Source organism: Rana temporaria, chromosome 3 (genome assembly GCF_905171775.1).
Source record: "Rana temporaria chromosome 3, aRanTem1.1, whole genome shotgun sequence".
Taxonomy (NCBI): domain Eukaryota; kingdom Metazoa; phylum Chordata; class Amphibia; order Anura; family Ranidae; genus Rana; species Rana temporaria.
Window position 1 is genome coordinate 369,348,376 of NC_053491.1, and position 22,249 is coordinate 369,370,624.

The 22,249-nt window shown below is 46.5% G+C and overlaps 1 protein-coding gene across 1 annotated transcript in view; it reads left to right on the forward strand.

Annotated features, from left to right (window-relative positions):
- GYS2 (glycogen synthase 2) overlaps positions 1–22,249 on the forward strand; it is a 100,764-nt gene that overhangs the window by 31,365 nt on the left and 47,150 nt on the right. The window contains exons 4-6 of the mRNA XM_040345441.1: positions 664–849; positions 4,406–4,550; positions 13,505–13,622. Of these exons, the coding sequence (XP_040201375.1) occupies positions 664–849; positions 4,406–4,550; positions 13,505–13,622 (449 nt within the window). The remainder of the gene's footprint in view (positions 1–663; positions 850–4,405; positions 4,551–13,504; positions 13,623–22,249) is intronic.

Here is a 22,249-nt window from a genome sequence, read left to right on the forward strand (position 1 = left end):
GTATCCTGTTCATGAAAGTCGGATAGATGTAGGACCAATGTAGGATAAATGTAGGACCAATGTAGCAGAGCAAAGTTGTGTAGTATAGTGTGAACCCAACCTCAAGGGGAGTGGCAAAGTATGTGTCCTATACCTACATACTTTTGCTAATAGATGTCCGTCATCCCCATCTCAAAAAATCAGGAGATAGGGAAACAGCGGCACACTGATGGGAAGAAGAAGTCTGACCATTGGAGTACAGGCAGGCTGTGCTACCACATAGAATGCAAGGAAGAAAACTGATCATGCTGGGATAGCTGTGCTTCAATGCCCTGTCAGTTTGAAATAGGAAAGCTGGCTGACTGGCAGGATTACCAGGGATTTTTACACAAAAGTAGCAATACAAGGATAACAGGATACTTTCTCATGGCACAGCAGACACATATCAGGAATATAAAATGTTGGGGGTAACATACACTTTAAGGCGTCAATGTGTCACCACTATTTCAACAGTCTTTCTGCTTGTTCCCATTTTTAGTGCTAATTTTTTCATGCCAGACTTTTATAAGGTGGAGAATTTAAAGAGAATCATAGAATTATTTTACTGACCCTTTATAGCTACTTCCCACTTTCTCTGATGCTATATGGTGCCACTGTATAAATAATTGCTTGTGATTTCTGCAGCTGACGGATCAGTTCCAGGACAACCCCAACATTATTGCTCATTTCCACGAGTGGCAGGCCGGAGCTGGATTGATTCTTTGTAGAAATCGGAAGCTTCCTGTTGCCACAATCTTTACCACCCATGCCACCCTTCTGGGCAGATACCTTTGTGCTGCCAATGTGGACTTTTATAACCGGCTGGACCAGGTAAGGAGTCCTCCATGGGGGGAGGGGGGGGGGGCTCATTTTATTGTACTCTGGTAATTGTCAATAACACCGGCCATTGGGAGTCCACTTGCTTCCCATAGTACCAGCACATTAGTGGGAAATTCATAGCAGAATGCACAGGGAACATGAGTGTGTCAGTAAATGGGCATTTAAAGGGTCATGATATTTCAGTGTTTGATGTATGCTGTAGTTTATAGTTTCTGTAGTCTCTTGGAATTTTTTTTTTTTTTTGTGAAGACCTTGTAACACCTTTCCCATTGGATATTTTATTTATTTTATAATAGTTTTAATATGATTTATAATGTATTGATATTACATTTTTATAATATGTACATTTATTGTATAATATGGAAGCCAGTGAAGATGGGTGGAAAATAAGACACAAAGACATAATAGGACTCAGGCCCCGTACACACGACCGAGTTTCTCGGCAGAATTCAGCCAGAAACTCGGTTCAGAGCTGAATTCTGCCGAGAAACCCGGCCGTGTGTACACTTTCGGCCGAGGAAGCCGACGAGGACCTTGGCGAGGAAATAGAGAACATGTTCTCTATTTCCTCGTTGTTCAATGGGAAATTTCAGCTCGCCGAGGTCCTCGGCGGCTTCACAAGGAACTCGACGGACAAAACGATGTGTTTTGCCCGTCGAGTTCCTCGGTCGTGTGTACGCGGCCTCAGAGGAGGACTGAGCCACTGGACTCCACTTAGAATCAAAATGTAACACTTTGGCTGACTAACCCTATAGACCTTTCATTGGCATCCCCACATGATGATATCTGCCTTACACACTACACCAAATGTGTGAGGGAAATGCCTTGTGCTCAAAATCACAACATTATATCAGCTATTTTCAGATGTAGAAAAAATCCAAGTCCATTTACTAATCTGCCTTACAATATGATTAAACTGCTTCTAATGCTTTTCCTTGTTAGTTTTGGACGGAGTAGGAAATGGATAAAAACGCCTGTCAGGCTGTCTCTACTAGGGAATTTCACCTCCACTTCCTGTCCCAGAGACACAACAGGGGAAATTTCAGCTGCATGAGGTCCAGTTCAAACTGGTGTAGCATGCACTCCGACATTGAGAGCACATGTCGCATGTGCACGCTCACTCTTCCCCCCCTTTCCTGACCTGCCAGGCTGCATACTCGGATAAGGGTCTAGATTTTGAGGGGACCCACACCGTTTTTTTTTCCTTTTATTTTGGCATGGGGTTCCCCCTCAAAATCCGTACCAGACTGAAGGATCTGGTATGGTCTTGGGGGGGGGGAATTCAACGTTTTTTTTTTTATGTGGGGTCCCCCCTCAAGATAGATAACAGACCCAAAGGGCCTGGTATTGATTTTTGGGGGAGGGGGGACTCCCACACCATTTTTTGATAAATTTGGCATGAGATTTCATCCATATTAGAAACAAAGAAAACATTTTTATTGGTCAAAGGACAAGTCACACTCATCTCAAAGTCGGATCAAAATCGGATCCTGTTGATTAAAGTTGCATGGAAATCGTTGCGCAAAGTGACTTTAATGTCGCACCAGTGTGAACTGGTCCGTAGAGGAAAACCCCTCACTGGCACAGGTGTTCTCGTTGAAAGATTTCCCTTAGCTTGTTGATCTGGAAGAGAGAGTAACATGTTGGATTTCCCATCACTTCCTGTCTTGGTGACACCAGGATATATAGAGGCAGAATCCCCCCAGCGGGGACACAAATGCCAAAAAACACATGACAGGGGCTCCAAACTTTCCACAGAAAACTAAAAAAAAAAACTAAACTAAACTAAAAATGTTCAGTCATTAGACACACTTTATATCAGTTTTTACACATAGTGTTGCTGTTTAGATTGCTCGACTCCCAACAGAAGGTCTTATTCTGATTCTCATCAACTATTTGACAAAATAAAATCTTCATTGACAGATTGGTGCCCCCATTGTGTCTGTGGAGGGGAGGAGGGGGCGGGGGGCGGTATTTACTATAATTTGTTCCTGTCCAGAATTCACAGATGTGGTATTAGTTAGATGCGGAGTGAAGGATGTCAGCAGCTGCCCTTTGTACACGGTCGGCCTTTAAAGGTTAATTCTGGGCGATTCTGCTGCAACCCCATCCCAGGCAGTAAATGACTTGTCTGACCTTCGCGGCACAAGGTAGAACACGGCAAGCGCTCCCCCTGAACAGGCGACGACCCCCACCTACCCACTCCCTCTGCTTCCCCGGCCTCCACCCTTGTGGCCTTTGGGCTCGGCTGACCTTTCCTGGGCACAGACACCCTCATTAGGACAATGGATATCTTAACATTTGTCAGAAAGTTCCGTAACAGAGCCAAAAATGTCCAGCATAAGATGAGCGCAAACCGCCATCATCTCTTGTATTACTGCCTTGTAAATGTCAGCCGTTCATGTGGGGGGAGGGGGGATCTCCATATTACATTTATTTGGTAATTCAATCCAGTTCAATCTACTTCAGAACGTCTGGAACTCCAGCCTTCCCTTCAGCCTTGCACAGCTGTACAGGCTCCTCTCCTGGTAATGAAATAGCTTACTCTGATTTCATTGCACACTGTGAGCTTCTCACAATGCGCATTAGAAGCTGCAGCATGTCAGTTAGAGCCGTTCTCATTTGCTTGACATCCAGCATTATATAGGACTTTCCTCTCGAGCTTGACTTTCCCTGGCTCTCCCCTATCATTCAATGGATTTCAGTTCCTCCAATCATGGAGGCTCAGCATCAAATGTAGGTGTTACCTAGGATGAGCTTCAAAAAAATACAGCCTGCTTAAAAATGCAGATTCCTCCAAATTGACATTCACCAATCAAGGCATTTTGATTAGTGGCGGCTGGTGCTCCATCGGTTGGGGGGGTGGCAGACAGACCTGACCAAAGACACCCCCCCCATCGCTCCAGCCTGCCAGCTCGCCACCCCCCTTTTTCCAGTCGCCGGTTTGCTCGCTTGCCCTCTAACCCCATACAGGTCATGGCTGCGGCGGCTGCATCCACCCTCCATCTCCTCCGTGTCCTGGACATTACTTCTCCTCCCCGGCCAATCAGGTCTTCGGGCTCCCAGCCAATGGGGTCTCAGGACCCGCTTCCTGATTGACTGGGAGGAGAAACAGGAAAACATTAGCAAATATTAATTTACTATTGTCACACAACAGGGTGGGCTCAGGGCACAGTGCTCTGCTCCCCAAGCCTGCCCTTTTTTTAAGCCAATTAGAACCTCTGGCTCTAATCCTGTGCTTCAAAAAAAAAAAAAAAAACATTGGAATCCATGCATCCAGCACCCTGCATATAGATTAGGGGCCAGGCGCATGGATTAGGGGGACGACGCCCCAAATGAGCGGCCACAACTGGTTTTGATATTTCCAAAAAGCTAGTTCACTACCTACTTGAGGGCAGAAGGCTTTTGAGAGGGGTACCTCTGCATCTGGTCAGCCCTTGCCCCTTTTCAGCACCCGACCAGCTCTTGCCACCAAGCCTTGATGTGTCATAAACTGTAAATCCAAATGTTCTTATCAGTGCTTTCTGTTATGTTTCTTTTGATAAAGTTCGATATTGATAAGGAGGCCGGAGAGCGGCAGATCTATCACCGTTACTGCATGGAGCGTGCATCCGTCCACTGCGCTCACGTCTTCAGCACAGTATCACAGATCACTGGTATTGAGGCTGAACATATGCTGAAGAGGAAAACCGGTAAGTTGATCTACAGTCAAGGGTCTGATCAGTCATTGGTGAATCAATTTTGGGTCCTGCAAAAGTAAATAAATTGCCATATTACTTAAAGTATGTTCATTGGGTTGCCACACACCAGCTGAAAGCTGAAACCAGCCTTACAATGGGAGTGCCAGCAGTATAAGCTGATGGCTGCAAGAAGGAGGGAAAGAACTCCACCAAAGATGTCACTCATAGTCCAAAAAGCAGACAGGAGGTGGGGCAGTGACACTGGTTCACAATTGCTGATTCTTAAAGTGGAGTTCCAGGCAAAAAACTCCTTTATAAGCATTAGCTAATTTTTGGATTTTTCTTTTTTTTTTTTCATACTTTTTTTAAATCGTGACTTCCATCCCATGGCATTGTGGCGAAAAACCTCACTTCCGCGGTGCCCTCCTCCTTCCTCCCGTCGCCTTCTGGGACATGTTGTGATATCAACATATACAGTGACATATTGTTACTTGGTAGTATAAAGTGCTCAGTGCAATTAAAGTGCAGACAAATAAAGTGCAGTCATATAAAGTCCATCCAATATGGTGTGCTGAACTTGTGAAAAAATAAAGTTGAAGTGGTTCTCAGGTAACTTTCCGTGCTCCCCTCCTGGGTCCCCACTCACCAGAAAGAAGCTTTAAATACGCCTGTAAGTATATTTAGAGTGGTATTTACAGTTACTGGTTAGAGCTGATGTGTGTTGTCATTATATAGGGACGACTCCTATCTTCCCCCGGTATATTTAAATGTTAAAAGTTGTCCTAGATCCTTCCTGTCTTTCACGGTAATCAGACATCCATTTTAAACATATTGCAATAAAGGGGAAAAGAATGTATAGTGTAATACTGCAAGGTTTATTCATAAAAATCCCAAAATATTACACTTAGGCCGTGTACAGACGACCAAACATGTACGATGAAAGCGGTCCGCCGGACCGTTTTCACCGTATATGTCTGGCCGGGGATTTCTGTACGATGGCTGTACTAACCATCGTACAGAAATCCGCGCGTAAACACTACGCGGGGCGTGTCCGCGATGATGACGCGGCAACATGGGCGGGCCTGCCAGTTAAATGCTTCCACGCATGCGTCAAAGTCATTCGACGCATGCGAGGGATGGCGGGCGCTCGGACATGTACGGTAGGTCTGTACAGACGACCGAACATGTCTGAGCGGGCAGGATTCCAGCTGACTGTTTTAAAACAAGTCCAGGAATATTTGCCCTCTGGGAAAAGGCCCGGCGTGCAAATGTTTGCTGGAATCCTGCACGCTCGGGCCTACACACGACCGAACATGTCTGCTGAAACTGGCCCGCGGACCAGTTTCAGCAGACTTGTTTGGTCGTGTGTACGGGGCCTTACAGGTGAAACTCGAAAAATTAGAATATCGTGCAAAAGTTCATTTATTTCACTAATGCAACTTAAAAGGTGAAACTAATATATGAGATAGACTCATTACATGCAAAGCAAGATAGTTCAAGCCGTGATTTGTCATAATTGTGATGATTATTTCTTACAGCTCATGAAAACCCCAAAATCCACAATCTCAGAAAATTTCAATATTGTAAAAAAGTGCAATATTCTCACAGTCTAATCCGCTAATTAAGCCATAACACCTGCAAAGGGTTCCTGAGCCTCTAAATGGTCTCTCAGTCTGGTTCAGTAGGAATCACAATCATGGGAAAGACTACTGACCTGACAGTTGTGCAGAAAACCATCATTGACACCCTCCATTAGGAGGGAGAGCCTCAAAAGGTAATTGAAAAAGAAGTTGGATGTCCCCAGGGGGCTGTATCAAAGCACATTAACCGGTCAAGACCCGGACAATATGCAGGTTAAGGACCTGGCCCCTTTTTGCGATTCGTTACTGTGTCGCTTTAACTGAAAATTGCACGGTCGTGCGACGTGGTTCCCAAACAAAATTGGCATCCTTTTTTCCCACAAATAGAGCTTTCTTTTAGTGGTATTTGATCACCTTGGTTTTTATTTTTTGCGCTATAAACAAAAATAGAGCGACAATTTTGAAAAAAATTCAATATTTTTTACTTTTTGCTATAATAAATATCCCATAAAAAGATATAAAAAATTTGTTTCCCCCCCTCAGTTTTGGCCGATAAGTATTCTACATATTTTTGGTAAAAAATCGCAATAAGCGCTTATTGATTGGTTTGCGCAAAATTGATAGTGTTTAAAAAATAGGGGATAGTTTTATTACATTTTTATTAATCGTTTTTTTTTTACTACTAATGGCGGCGATCAGCGATTTTTTTTCCGTGACTGCGACATTATGGCGGACACATCAGACATTTTTGACACATTTTTGGGATCATTGTCATTTTCATAGTGAAAAGTGCTATAAATATACACTGATTACTGTGAAAATGACACTGGCAGTGAAGGGGTTAACCAGGAGGGGGCGCTGTAGGGGTTAAGTGTGTACTAAGGGAGTGTTCTTACTGTGGTGGGGCGTAGCTGTGCATGTGACGTCACTGATCATCGTTCCCTAACACAGCGAACAGACGATCAGTGACAGCCACACGAGGAAGAAGGGGGAAGGTTTGTTTACACTTACCTGTCCCCGTTCTTCCTCTCTTTGACCCAAATGCGGGACAGCGGCAGCGGTCGGGTACGCTGTTCCCGTGGGGATGGTCACGGAGGAGAGGACCGGGTCACGAGCGCGCCGGCGGATGTACATGTACGCCCTTGTGCCCAGCCATGCCATTTTGTCGACGTATATTGTCATGCGGCGGTCCTTAAGTGTGTAGCACCCCCCTACTTTCAGTACGGGCGCTACCCAAAAGTTAGTGGGGAATGGGGGGCTTAGTTTTACTCCCATTCACAAATTATGGAAATTCAGGCTGCTGTCAATTCCAGAATTTGTCCTGTAGGTCAGTCTGCGCTCCAGGGGTACGTTGACACCCCTGGGTGGCAGTTGGCGCTAGAGGGATTCTGGCAGACCCACCTGCTCCCAGCAGCCAATCAGAGGAGTTCTTCCCTTGTTGGGCATGCTGGGGGGGATATATCTGTGGCAGCCGCTTTTGCCGGGCTCTGCTTGCAGGGCCCGAGTTCCAGGTGCGGTACCCACCTTCAGGGTACGCGCATCCATGGGCCTCGCCACCGTGTCCTGCCATGCTGAGGCCGTGTACCATGCGGAGCCTCCTTCTACTATTGAAAGGGGCCCCAGCGACTTGCTGGGTCCCTGCCTTCTGCTGAGAGGATCCTAGGCTGGGAGCTGTGCGATGGGGGATTGGCCTGGGAGAACCTAGAACTAGAGGTTGTCCAGGAGGCCCAGACGAACCATCGGGATCCGGTCACCACACCGTATGACAGGTATGCTCAAGCTGTCAGTGGGTGACATTGATTGAACTGACTGGGAGGATTTGCTCAAACTGTTTTATCACAAATCCTAAATTGTCCAGCCTGTGGCAGAGGCCTTGAGTCAGGCCTGTGGCAGAGGTCTGTTTCCTCCCAGTGATTAGTAAGTGATGCTCCGGCTGCGGGATTGCTCTCTCTGAATATCCAAGGCCTGATACTAAAAGTTCCTCTTCGCTCATCAACCTTCTCTGTCGTGTGTCATGTTGATGTTGGCCAGGGTGGGCCTTGGAATAAAGCATTGGAAAACTGAATTGGTGTCTGGACACTTGCTCTTTATTTACACGCACAGAAGTCACCCCTAGACCAAGTCAAGAAGGTAACTTAGAAAGCCGGTCCCAAAACTAATCAGCGGCTCCTTCAGGGGTGAGCGCTACAAGTGGTTAATAGAAAGTTATGTGGAAGGGAAAAGTGTGGAAGAAAAAGGTGCACAAGCAGCAGGGATGACCGCAGCCTGGAGAGGATTGTCAGAAAAAGGCCATTCAAAGGTGTTGGGGACTATTACAAGAAGTGGACTGAGGCTGGAGTCATGGGCTTCAAATGTCACATTCCTTTTGTCGAACAATGTCAGAAGCGACTTTGGCCTCGTACACACGACCAAGTTTCTCAGGAAAAACCAGCAAGAAACTTGCTGGGTTTTTTTTTTTTTGCCGAGGAAACCGGTCGTGTGTACACTTTTCGACGAGGAAACTGTCGAGGATCTCCTCGAGCCAAAAAGAGAGCATGTCTTCTTTTTCCTCGACGGGAATGGGGAAATTTGGCTCGCCTAACAAGGAACTCGATGAGCAAAACGATGTGTTTGGGGGTTTTCATAAGCTGTAAGCCATAATCATCACAATTATGACAAATCACAGCTTGAACTATCTTGCTTTGCATGTAATAAGTCTACCTCATACATTAGTTTCACCTTTTAATTAGTGAAATAAATGAACTTTTGCACGATATTCTAATTTTTCGAGTATCACCTGTACATGAAAAATGTTAAAACGTGCAGAAAAACGCTGCCTTGGCGTGCAAACAACCATCACTAGGTCTACTCAGCTTGGCGCGTTATGCCCCTCCCCCTGGGCATCATCAGAAGCATTAGATACTGTGGAAGGTGTGGTGATCAGTGGTCTACCCCCCACACACACATCTCTGTGGAGGGGGTGATGTTGCAGTCAGTGTACACAGCTCTAGGACTTGGGGGAGCATGTTCTTCCTCCCTCTAGAATACACCTGCGTGATCCCTGTCCCCTTCCTCACCTCGCTGGATTCTTTTGCTCACTTCCCCCCCAGGACCCTCACTCACATCAGAAGCAGTTTTCCGGTCCAGACAGCATGCAGGTCCGCTCAAACTCCCAGCCAGTCAGCTTAGCAGCAGTAACCCGTTCCAGGCAACAGGTCCCCGCAGAATCCCAGACCGTTTCGTTGTCAGCAGGGAAAGTACAGCAATAGAGGTGGAGGAGGTAGTTACATCCATCTTCTCTAAATGCCTGGGCTTGCATGCACCCGATTGGTTGCTAGGACGCTAGGCAGGCCTAGCAACCAATTGTTTTTACAGGTGGGACTGAATTGGGATAATGGTAAATCAAGGACAGTTAATCCGGCCATGTTGGTAGTTTTGCCACTGGCATGGGCTCAAGAGGCAGCTATTTTCGGCCCCACGGCAGGTGCCCTTTTGCTCCACATTAAAGACAGCCATGGTTGAGGTCTGGCTCCTTGGGACACCTGGGCCCCCTACATGTGTATGGGTTTTCCCCCACTGACGGCTGCCCTGGTCATCAGCATATAGATTGTACTGGAAGCCATGGGAGTTTATCAAGTGACCAAGGGAGGTGGTATAGATAATCAAGAGAAGAGGTCGGAGGACAGCGCCTTAGAGGACCCCTACAGAAAGAGGAGAGGAGGAGACAGAGTTTTAGGTAACACTAAAGGAGAGCTGTCATAGGTAGGAAGAGAACCAGGAGAGAACAGAATCTTAAAGGCCAAGAGAGTGGGGTTTTTGAGGAGGGGATGGTCATCGGTATCAAAGGCCACAGAGAGGTCTAGTAGTATGAGTATGGAGTTGTGGCGAGTTGTTTTAGCAGTTATTAAATAATTTGTATATTTTAGTAGGGCAGTTTCAGTGGAGTGTAGTAAGCAAAGGGTGTTGTCAGTGAGCTCAGATGGTTGTAGCTTGACTAAGCATTCAAAACGTTTAGAGGTAAATAAGAGCAAGGAGAGGGGTCTTTTTCAGGTTGGTGGGGTCCAGTGAGGGCTTTTTAAATATGGGATGATCATTGCATGTTTTAGAGGGGAGGGGGAGTTGGCTGTAGAGAGAGATTAAAGATGTGAATGAGGGAGCATAGGATGGCAGAAGATTTTGACTGTAGTAGTTGTGAGTGAATGGGGTCCAGCAGACAGCTGGTAAGGTGGGCTTCTGAGAAAACTTTAGTGACCTCTTTAGTAGTAACAAAGTCAAAAGAGGAAAGTGTTGAGGGTGGTTTCGTACAGGGTATGTTAAGTGGAATAGATACAGTATCTGTGCAGTGGAGATGCCCCCACAAATTACATCAATCTTGTTTTTGAGAGTGAACTGCTGTAAACAGATGGCCAGGCCAGAGCAGGACGGGGTGTGATTTTGTCATAGAGGTGGTCAGTTGCAGAGCAGAAAAGAGAAGGGTTTAAAGGTTTCTACAGATAATTGTTTGCTGCGTGGAGGGATAGGTGGTTGTAGATAAGAATACCGTGAAACTGAGTAAATAGAGAACTCCTCGCTATGGTAATATAAAATATATTAGGAAGCTGCTCCCCTAAAGTGGTGTGAAAAGAATTTTAGCAATGTGGGGGGCATATAGTAATAAGGGGGCGCTAATAGTAAGTGATAAATGAATTCCAAATACTAGCGTGAGACAATATGTTAACTATAAGGTCAACAATACAATAGTGAGACTTTAAAGTGACTTTAAATCACTATTGTATTGTTGACCTTATAGTTAACATATTGTCTCACACTATAATTTGGAATTTATTTATCACTTACCGTATTTTCCGGCGTATAAGACGACTTTTCAACCCCTGAAATTCTTCTTAAAAGTCGGGGGTATTCTTTTACGCCGATAACCTAACATGCAGACCGCGGCCATCCATTTTTCAAAAGCCGCGCCTCCTCCTTCTGCTGTTCCGTGATAGGCAGAACACTCAGCTTCCCAGCAGAGCTTCTGTTCAGTGTTCCACCTATCACGGGTGCCCTCTCGTCTTCGGTCTCAGACGAGAGGGCATGCGTGATAGGGGGAACACTGAACATAGTGTCTCCTGGGAAGCTGAGTGTTCCGCCTATCACGGAACAGCACGAGGAGGAGGCGCGGCTTTTGAAGAATGGACGGCCGCAGTCTGACAGATTCTGCATGTCAGGGATAAGGTAAGGGATCATCAAGACATGCAATGGCACAGTGAGGTATGCAGTGACACAGTGACACAGTGAGGCATGTAATGGTGCACAGTGAGGCATGTAATGGAGGCACAGTAAGGCATGTAATGGAGGCATGTAATGGAGGCACAGTGAGGCATGTAATGAAGGCACAGTGAGGCATGTAATGGAGGCAGAGTGAGGCATGTAATGGTGGCACAGTCTGTCATGTAATGGCACAGTGAGGCATGTAATGGTGGCACAGTCTGGCATGTAATGGTGGCACAGTCTGTCATGTAATGGCACAGTGAGGCATGTAATGGTGGCACAGTCTGGCATGTAATGGTGGCACAGTCTGACATGTAATGGTGGCACAGTCTGGCATGTAATGATGGCACAGTCTGGCATGTAGTGGCACAGTGAAGCATGTAATGGCACAGTGAGATGAGGCAAGGCATGACTAGTAGGAAGGGGGTCATCTTATTAGGTGAGTATATCCCAAAACCAACATTTTAGCTGGAAAATTAGGGGGTCGTCTTATACGCCCAGTCGTCTTATACGCCGGCAAATACGGTACTATTAGCGCTCACTTATTACTATACACCCCCACTATACTGTGAAACTGATTAGGTTGTGATCAGAGAGGGGAAAGGGGGTGTTGGCGAGGTTGCCAGGAGTGCAAGGGTGGAAGAAAACAAGGTCAAGAGTATTAACATCAGGGCTCAAGTCCTGTGGGAATGGAGTTCCTGCACTTTTTTCACAGCAGGAACTCAGTTCCCTTTGCAGGAATAGAGCAGCCACGAGCAGCCGAGGCGCCCGAGCCAATCCTTCACTAAGAGGCGATGCCCAGCTCGAGTCACTGCCAGTGGCAGGCGAACCTTAGTATACCTTTATGTTAGTGGCCGCTTCCTGTAAATGGATTTATCAGGTAGTATGCGGGTATTCTGTCACTTCCTCGATGCCGCAATGTCTCCTGGGAGCTTTTGTCATTGTTCCCAGGAGACATTGCGGAGGTCTGCCGCGAGTTATCGCGGGATTAAGAAAAAACATGCGGTTTAGTAATTATGCATATGAGCGTATCATTTTTTTTTTTTGGTGGGGGAGTGGATCTTGGGTGGAAGTTCCCACACTTTTTTCCCCAGGACTTGACCCCTGATTAACATCAGAGTGAGTGGAGGACCGTGTCCATTGTGTTTAAAAGTTGAGATGTAGCCCGGGCTGTTAACATCAATGATTTTAAAACCACTAAGAATGAATAGAGAGGGCGGGGTAGGAAGGACTTGAAAGGTGCTTGAAAGGTGTGGGGATAGAAGCAAACCACCTCCACCTCTTTTCCAACCACTGAGTCTGGGTTAGTGAGTCCAGTGGAGGCCTCCATAGGATAGGGCTGTGGGAGAGGCAGTCAGACGCTTGAACGTAGGTTTTTGTAATTGCAAGTAGGTTAAGGGAGTGGGAGACAAAAAAGGTAATGGACAGAGGTGAGCTTGTTACAGACAGAGCAGGCATTCAAGAGGGCACATGAGAAGGGGGAGGAGGGGAGAAAGGGAATCAAGATTAAACTGAGTGGATAGTGGCTATTGCTGGAGGAAGGAGGGTGCCAGGTGTGGGGGGGGGGGGTGATACGGTGGAGGGCCAGGATTAGGGGAGATATCCCCAGAGATTAGGGGAATAAAGAGGGTGAGGTAGGTAAGATGGGTCTGGGATGTTTGTGAGTGCATATACCTCCCTGTTTGGGGCAGCATGTGGTTTAAGTACTTGCAAGAGGTGAACAGTAATATGGAGACGGTAGAAGTGGGGTTATATGTAGAGTACAAGCTTTGGGGTGGAGAAGAGTGGTAAAGAAATAAGAATTTGAGAACAGAGGGTACTAATATGAGAAGGAAGAGTAGAGGGGGCATATTAAAGGGTAGAGGGTAGTAGGAATCAGATTTGTAGGAGTTTTGCTTGCAGGTTTGCTTGCAGTCATGCAGTCAGTCAGCCTCAGGCGCTAATCATGTGCTTCAAAAAAAAAACATTGCAATCTTGCGTCCGGCGCCCTGCATGTAGATTAGGTGGCCAGATGCATCGATGAGGGGGGGGACATCTGTGGACAGGCCATCACTGTACCATGTTCATACATGCTGTGTCTATACATATTGCTATGTTCATACATATTGCCGTATTCATATATAGTGCTATGTTATAGTTACATATTTCCTCTTACAGATGTCATTACTCCAAATGGATTAAACATAAAGAAGTTTTCCGCCATGCATGAATTCCAGAACCTTCATGCCATGTACAAGTTTCGCATCAAGGAATTCATCCGCGGCCACTTCTATGGGTATTTATCACAAGGTTAATGTGTCACTACACACAAGCAAGCAGCTTGATTCTTCTGCTGCTCTTTTCTTGTCTCTGTCTGCCTGCTGAAGCTATTACATGGGGGCCTCATAGTCACTGCTGCATCGTTCAGTTTCTCTGCAGCATTAAAGCAGCATGGTGAGTGACATTTCATCGTCTGACTGTCAATTGGACAAAGCTTTGAATGTTGGCACTGGAGTCTGAATGGATATAGCAATTGTGTGCACATATTTCTGTTGCCTTGACTGTCATTTTACAGCAACAAGACGATATAGAGATGTGGTCATGTGCCTTTCATGTTGTGAAACACTTTTAAATATTTCTTACTTTAAAATTTGTAAATACAATATAAAATATGATTTAGTGACTCTGCTGGAAGCCTGAACTACTCCTTATGTAAAATCATAGGGCCAGATTCAGGTAGATCTGCGGCGGCGTAACGTATCGCATTTACGTTACGCCGCCGCAAGTTTTACGGGCAAGTGCTTGATTCACAAAGCACTTGCCTGTAAAGTTGCGGCGGCGTAGCGTAAATTCCCCCGGTGCAAGCCCGCCTAATTAAAATGATCCGGGTAGGGGGCGTGGATCATTTAAATTAGGCGCGTTCCCGCTCCGAATGTACTGCGCATGCGCCGTCCCTAAAATTTCCTGACGTGCATTGCGGTAAATGACGTCGCAAGGACGTCATTGGTTTCGACGTGAACGTAAATGGCGTCCAGCGCCATTCACGGACGACTTACGCAAACAACGTAAAATTTTCAAATTGCAACGCGGGAACGACGGCCATACTTAACATTGGATACGCCACCTAGGGGGCAGCTTTATCTTTACGCCACGTATCTCTTACGGAAACGGCATAAATTTACTGTGACGGGCAAGCGTACGTTCGTGATTCGGCGTAACGACTCATTTGCATATTCTACGCCGACCGCACTGGAAGCGCCACCTAGCGACCAGCGTAAATATTGCAGCCTAAGATACGACGGCGCAGGCCGTCGTATCTTAGCCATGTTTAAGTGTATCTCAGTTTGAGAATACACTTAAACATACGACGGGCTTAGATTCGGAGTTACGTCGGCGTATCTGCTGATACGCCGGCGTAATTCTTTGAGAATCTGGCCCATACTGTCTAAGGTAAGTTTTGAACTTTCCTCCTGCTAGTTTGAGGTATTATCCCCATATTTAAAGTTTTCCATAATGTCCCCCCTCCATCTTCTTTCCTCAAGACTAGGGATGAACCAAACGACCCCCTGTTTCATTCACAACAGTACTTTCCAACATTGCAAAAGTTCAGAACCGAATAACGAACCCTATTGAAGTCTATGGGACCCAAACGTGCCCATTTTGAAGGCTTATATGCCAGTAATTGGACCTACAATTGTTATGGGGTCCCGGCACTGCCCTGGGGGACATTTATCAATGAAAAAAAAGTTTGTAAAAAAACATAATTTTTAAGTGAGCAGTGATTTATTGATGCCTAAAGTGAAAGCATAAAAAATAAAAATCCCTTCCAATACCATGCCTGGGGGTCCCCTTAGTCTACCTGTAAAGTGTATAGAAGCTGCTGCAGCAATAATTGCAAATTACATTTTTCCTGTAAGCTTTCTTTATTGTGTAAGCAATGGCTTGTGGAGCTAGTCTGTATGATGAGGCCACAATGTAGTGCACTGTAACCAAGAGTTTTTGGATAAATTCTTGTGTTTCTTGCACAGATTTTTGATAGAAGTAACAGGTGCAGAAAAATTGGTCTTTGGGTGTCGGTGGTGCCTTCACACTGTAACCTTATAGAGGTACTCTTGATGAAAGCAAGAATTGGCCTTGCTCTCAAACATTGCAATGATATGCACCTGTCAAACAGGTGTGGAAAATTTTTTGGAAAGAAGTTTTTGGGTGTCGGTGGCACCTTTACAGCGTAACCCTATAGAGGTGCTCTTGATGAAAGCAAGATTTGGCCTTGCTGTCAAAATATGCAATGATATGTCAAACAGGTGCGGAAAAAATTGGTCTTTGGGCGTCATTGGTGCCTTTACACTTTAACCCTATAGAGGTACTCTTGATGAAAGCAAGAATTGGACTTGCTGTCAAAAATTGCAATGGTATGAACTTGTCAATCAGGTGCGGAAATAGTGGCCCAGATTCAGTAAGCAAATGCGCCTGCGTAACCATAGTTACGCAGCGCAATTGCTGACTTGCGCCGGCGTAACGAGTTCTCCTGATTCAGAGAGCTCGTTACGCCGACTGCAGCCTAAAATCTGCGTGGCATAAGGCTCTTATGCCACGCAGATTTTAGGCTGCATTCTTGCGATGACCGCTAGGGGGCGTTCCCATTGTGGTCAGCGTATAGTATGCAAATTGCATACTTACGCCGATTCACAATGTTGCGCGCCCCCTGCGTACGCAAGTTACGTCGTTTATGTACGGCGTGTTTAGCGTAAGGCTGCCCCTTCTAATAGCAGGGGCAGCCAATGCTAAACTATACCCGGCGTTCCCGCGTCGCGACGTTCAAATTTTACGTTGTTTGCGTAAGTGAATCGTGAATGGCGCTGGACGCCATTCACGTTCACTTTGAAGCAAATGACGTCCTTGCGACGTCATTTGCCGCAATGCACGTCGGGAAAGTTTCCCGATGGAGCATGCGCTCTACGCTCGGCGAGGGAGCGCGCCTAATTTAAATGATTCCCGCCCCTGGCGGGATCATTAACATTGCGCGCGCTTACGCCGGGCAATTTTGCCGGCGCGCCCTCGCAATTTACGGAGCTACTGCTCCGTGAATCGAGGGCAGCGCAAAATATTTGCGGGGGCACAGGGCAAAATCATTGCCCTGCGCCTCCGCAAATAGAGCGCAATTCTTTCTGAATCCGGGCCATTGGTCTTTCTTTGGGTGTTAATTATGCCCATGAAACCTACACCAAAAAAAATCTTCCAGATGAAATCAACACCCACAACTCTAGACAGCCTAGAAGTCCTTCAGAGATTCCATATCCCAAAAACACTTAATCAGCAACATCGGCATCAGGGGCTTCATAGCTACTGGTAATCCAGGACTGATTCATTTTGATAAATGTCAGACGGTCCACCAAGTCTGTGGACAGACACGTTCTATTATCAGTAACAAAACCTCCAGCAGCACTGCATGCCTGTTCAGATATCACACTGGATGCAGGCAGCCCAGCAGCTCAATTGCATCCTGGGCAAGTTCTGGCCTGTGGTCTATTCTTATGACCCAGTAAGCCACTGAATCGTCGACTGGAAAGCTCTCCATCTCTGTTTTTGCCCCTAGATAATCGTCTACCAGTCAGGAAAAGCATTAGATAAACTCCTCCTTAAGGTGTGATCAAGAGATTTCATCTTCTGCACTCTCTGTGGGAATGGGATGAGTTCTGAGACTTTCCCTTTATAATGGTGGTAAGAGAGGGATGCCAACCAATAGTGATTCTTCTCCTTTACGCAACGTATTCTTGGGTCCTTTTGAAGCATGAGGGAGCCCATGCACCGCAAATTTGCGCAGGCATGAGAAGCAGACTCCTCTGGGTCACTGAAGATTATAGTATCTGGAACTGCCTACTCCCAGCCATGTACTATTCCCAAGGGTTTTGGGGATGGAAAACCATCTCTTACTGTTTGACGTATGTCTTCCTAGGCTTCAATGCCTCCAAAACTGCCAGAATCCTCCTCCTCCTCCTCCTTCTCTTCTTGTGTGTTCTGTGGTGTAGGAACAATGGTGTCTGTATAAAGTGGGCCTTCAGAGGAAAGGAAGTCCTCCTCTTCCTCCCACTGCTATGCCTCAAGTGCCCTGTCCATAATGCCAAGCTGGAGTCTGCTCCAGCAGGAACACAACAAGGATTGTGCCACTGATGCATACATTGTCACGGCTCACCATCTGTGTGGCCTCCTCAAATGGTGACAGTACAGTGCATGCATCCTTTATGAGCATCCATTGGGGTGGGGAAAAAAAGCAGAGCCTGAGCCTGTCATTGTGTCATACTTACACAGGTACTCGTTGATGGCCCTCTGCTGCATGTGCAGCTGCTGCAGCATTGCCAAAGTCGAGTTCTACCTGGTGGGCATGTCACAAATCAGGCGGTTTACGGGCAGGTGGAATTCCCGCTGAATTTCAGCCAACCGAGCCATGGGCGTCCGCTGAACTTTTTTCAGGGGGGGACATCATTTTAAGGTCATCCATGCTCGGTCCCTTTTTGACAATGTCATGAAGGGGAGGGGCTTAGTCATTATCACATAAAGCGCAGGCATGCAAAGGTTTGAGAAACCTGATGCAACTAGGAACTTTGAATAACAATATCATAAAAAATGGAGTCCCCCCCTACCCCTCTGCTGTGGCCAATCATGGCGAGGAAAGCAGGAAGCAAGGCAGCGGCACAGCGAATCCAATTAGAGCCGCTCTCTCTTTCTTCTAGCTCCAGCTGACAGAGAGGGGGACGATCAGGGGAGATATACAGTACAGACAGCCCGCGGCTCTCCTCTGCCTGTCACAGCACCGCTGCCGAGTTCTCTGGTAAATGGAGCAGTGGCGCTGTGACAGGGAGAGGAGAGCCGCGGGCTGTCTGTACTGTATATCTCCCCCGATCGCCCCTCTCTGTCAGCTGAAGCTAGAAGAAAGAGAGAGAGCGGCTCTAATTGAATTAGTCGTGCCACTGCCTTGCTTCCTGCCCACTGTTTTCCTCCCCGAGAATCATGGCACTGATTTCTAGGGGGGGCAAACACCCTCCCTTGCCCTATGGAGCGGACGCCCATGAACCGAGCACTGGCTGTGTATGACCATCTGAGATGGCTACAGACTCTTCTGGGCTGCTTTAGCAGATCTTCCAACCCATGGTACCTATTTAGGAAACGCTGCACCACCAAATTGAGGACATGTGGCACATGTGTCAACTTTCCCTGTCTAAGGGCAACCAGGAGGTTTGTGCCATTATAACACACCACCATTCCTGGCTCCAGCTGGCGTGGTGTGAAACCCCTCTGGGCCTGCCCCCTGCAGAGCTGCAAGAATTTCTGCTCCGGTGTGGTTCCTGTCCCCTAGACACACCAGCTGAAGCACTGCATGGCACCTTTTAGCCTGACTCACTGAATAGCCCCTTAAACGCTTAGGGGGTACTTTTGGTTCATAGGACAATTTAGCAAAGGACGGCATGAAGGAGGAAGAGGAGGGGGGTAAAAGCTGACAAATCTCGCATCATCACCACTAGCTGTATGGAGATGTTGGGGGAACAACAAGCTACAGCACTGAGCCCTGTCCTGGATCCTTCCGAGTTGCAAGCAGAGTTATCCAATGTGCTGTGAACAAAATATATCATCCCTGACCATGCTTGCTGGACCACGTGTCAGCAGTAACATGGACATTGTGGTACAGCACATTCTTCAAATTCACAGAAGGGGCAGAATCCATCAGATGGAAAGGCAGAAGTTCTAGAGCCAGCAGCTTTGACAAGCTTGCATTTAGAAGCTGGGCATGTGAGTGGCAGTGACTGTATTTTTTTTTTCACTGCAGCAGATGGGGCAGAGTAATTTCACAGCTATAGTTTAAAGCTGGTGGTGTGCCGCTTGCAGTACCTGGGACACCCTGCGCTATACAGTCATCCCTGTCAGTGGAGGCTGTTGAGAGGTCATGAGGTATAGCGGGGGCAGACTGAGGTGAGTAAGGAGGAGGAACAGAGTTGCGCCCCTTTTGTGTGGCTTTCAGGTGCTCTTGCCAACAGGTGGTGGGAGGTTAAATGCCTTGTCAAGCATGTGGTACCCAAATGGCTGGTGTTTTTGTACTTGAGACAAAGTTTACAAATTGCAACAGTGCGATCAGCTGGACATGTGCTAAAAAAGGCCCAGACAGCAGAGCTGTGGAAAGTGGTTCGGGAGATAACAGCTTCACAACGTGATGGAATAGGGTAGCTGATCTCTACTCTTACATGATGACTGCCTCGTGGGGGTTATGCCTCACCGTCACTTTCTTCCTCTGCTCTATCTGGCACCCACGTCGCGTCAGTGACCTCATCGTCTCCTCCATCCTCATTACCACTGGAGACAACTTGGCAATACGCTGCGGCTGGAGGAAAATGACTGCCAATTTGTAATTTGTGTACCAGTGTTCTTCCCTCTCTGTAGGCTCATGTTCCTGCCTTCCTTAACCTCAGAACCAACATCTAAATCAACTAACGGCTTCACACCATCAAGGAGCAAGTGGCTAACACTGTGTTTAAATAACCCAGCTGACCCCTCCCTGCCTGATGCTGGGGTTATATGGCAGGAATAGCTGTGGACAAGGAAGCAGGTTTAGCCACTCTGGCAGTTGCAGTGGACTGTGCACCAGTCTGTGCTTGGGTGATGGAGGATGAGGATGGTTTAGTAAGCCAGTCCACCACTTCTGGGGCTGGATAGCACAGCCAACATCACTAAACAGAGGAAATGATGCCCTGCCTGAGGACTGACCATGTCCACCTTTGCCTGTGGACACATATACGCTGCTGGCCCCCTCACAGTGCCATGGTAATGTCTGCCTCTTCTTGTTGTCCTCCCAGACATGATGGGGGGCTGCTTATTACAAAATGTAATATAGATGTGAACTGTGAAAATGTGTACGTGGATGCTAATCAATGGAAAGTGGTGTTTGGTACACTTTAACTTGAGTACTCACTACACGAAAAAATGGAGGGACCCCCTAAATGGGGCTTTAAAGGCAACAAAATTATACAGTAATCACAGTAATCCAAAAAATAGATAATTTAATATTCAAAAAATGAAAATTGTACACATATATCACATAGAATTATTTAAAAACAATGCATGATAAGGTGTCATTAAAAAGCAAGGTCCATGAAGACATACACGGCCCTAATTTGGTTGTTCTGCGTTAAACAGAAGACAACGCACTGAAATATACAGCATTAAACTTGCAGTAAAGCACTGAAATATACTTGGTTAAGCATGCAGTAACGCACAGAAATGTACTGCGCTAAACGGCACGTAATGCACTGAAATATACGGTGTTAAACTTGCAGTAACGCACTGAAATAAACTGCGTTAAACAGCACGAAACGCACTAAAATATACGGCCTTAACTTTGCAGTAACTCAATGAAATATACTGTGTTAAACGGTCACTATACTCACACTGACTGAACTATCCTTACATTCACACTAATGTAAAGATGAATGGTCGCACTGCACTCACACTGAACTATACCTAGATTCACACTAAACTGATATTCTACACTGACAATAGAATCAGAATAGCACACTATAGTACATTACCTGTATAATAGCACTGAACAGAATATCACACTGAAAATAGCCGCTATTGAAAGAATCATTTTATAGTGTGGGGCAGGACTAACAGCAATAAGCCATGATTGGATAGAGTCATCATGACAGCGTCCAATCTGTGCCCTGACTGGGCAAAGCTTTCATTGCTTCAGCCAATAAGGGCTTTCAATGCACTGTTCGGCGGCGTGGTGCATTGTGGTCGTTCGGTGGGCCGAACAGTCGATTGTCCCGATAATTTGGTTGTTCTGTGAACGTGAGAACAGCCAATGTTCGCACCAAACTCAAGCTTGGGCGGGAACCTTTGCCCATCCCTACTCAAGACTGTACACATGGGCCAGATTCAGGTACATCTGCGGCGGCGTAACGTATCGCATTTACGTTACGCCGCCGCAAGTTTTACGGGCAAGTGCTTGATTCACAAAGCACTTGCCTGTAAAGTTGCGGCGGCGTAGCGTAAATCCCTCCGGCGCAAGCCAGCCTAATTCAAATGATCCAGGTAGGGGGCGTGGATCATTTAAATTAGGCGCGTTCCCGCGCCGAACGTACTGCGCATGCTCCGTTTTGAAATTTCCCGCCGTGCTTTGCGTAAATTTTTTTTAACGTAGACGTGAGTTACATCCTTTCCTATTCACGGACGACTTACGCAAAAAAAATAATTCAAAATTCGACGCGGGAACGACGGCCATACTTTAACATGGCAAGTCTATCTATACGCCACAAAATAGCAGCTTTAACAATACGCCGGGAAAAGCCGACTAGCGACGACGTAAGAGAATGCGACGGCCGTGCGTACCTTCGTGGATCGCCGGAAAAAGCTAATTAGCATACCCAATGCGAAAAACGACGCAAACTCCACCCAGTGGGCGCTGAAGTATTGCACCTACGATCCAAAGGCGTACGAAGCCGTACGCCTGTCGGATCGAAGCCAGAAGTCGTCGTATCTTGGTTTGAGGATTCAAACTAAAGATACAACGCGGCAAATTTGAAAGTACGCCGGTGTATCAGTAGATACGCCGGTGTACTTCTTCTGTGAATCTGGCCCTATGTTTCTTTCACCACTTTTTTTACCTGCAGGGGATCATTCTAGTGGTACACACACTTGTATTTGCTTTCCCCACTGTCTGGTCAGACATTTCATCTGAAATAGGCACTCAAAATGTTTTTCCTCTGTAGCTCTGGACAACACTGTTCCCCCAATAATTTACTTTGTCAGAGGATGCCAAATCATGTTATTGTGTCACCAACACCACCAAGAATATCAACCTGGAGATGTTTAAAGCATGAACACTACATCATAGTGGTTTGATACAAAGAGATAGAGTTGTTATAAATTTCA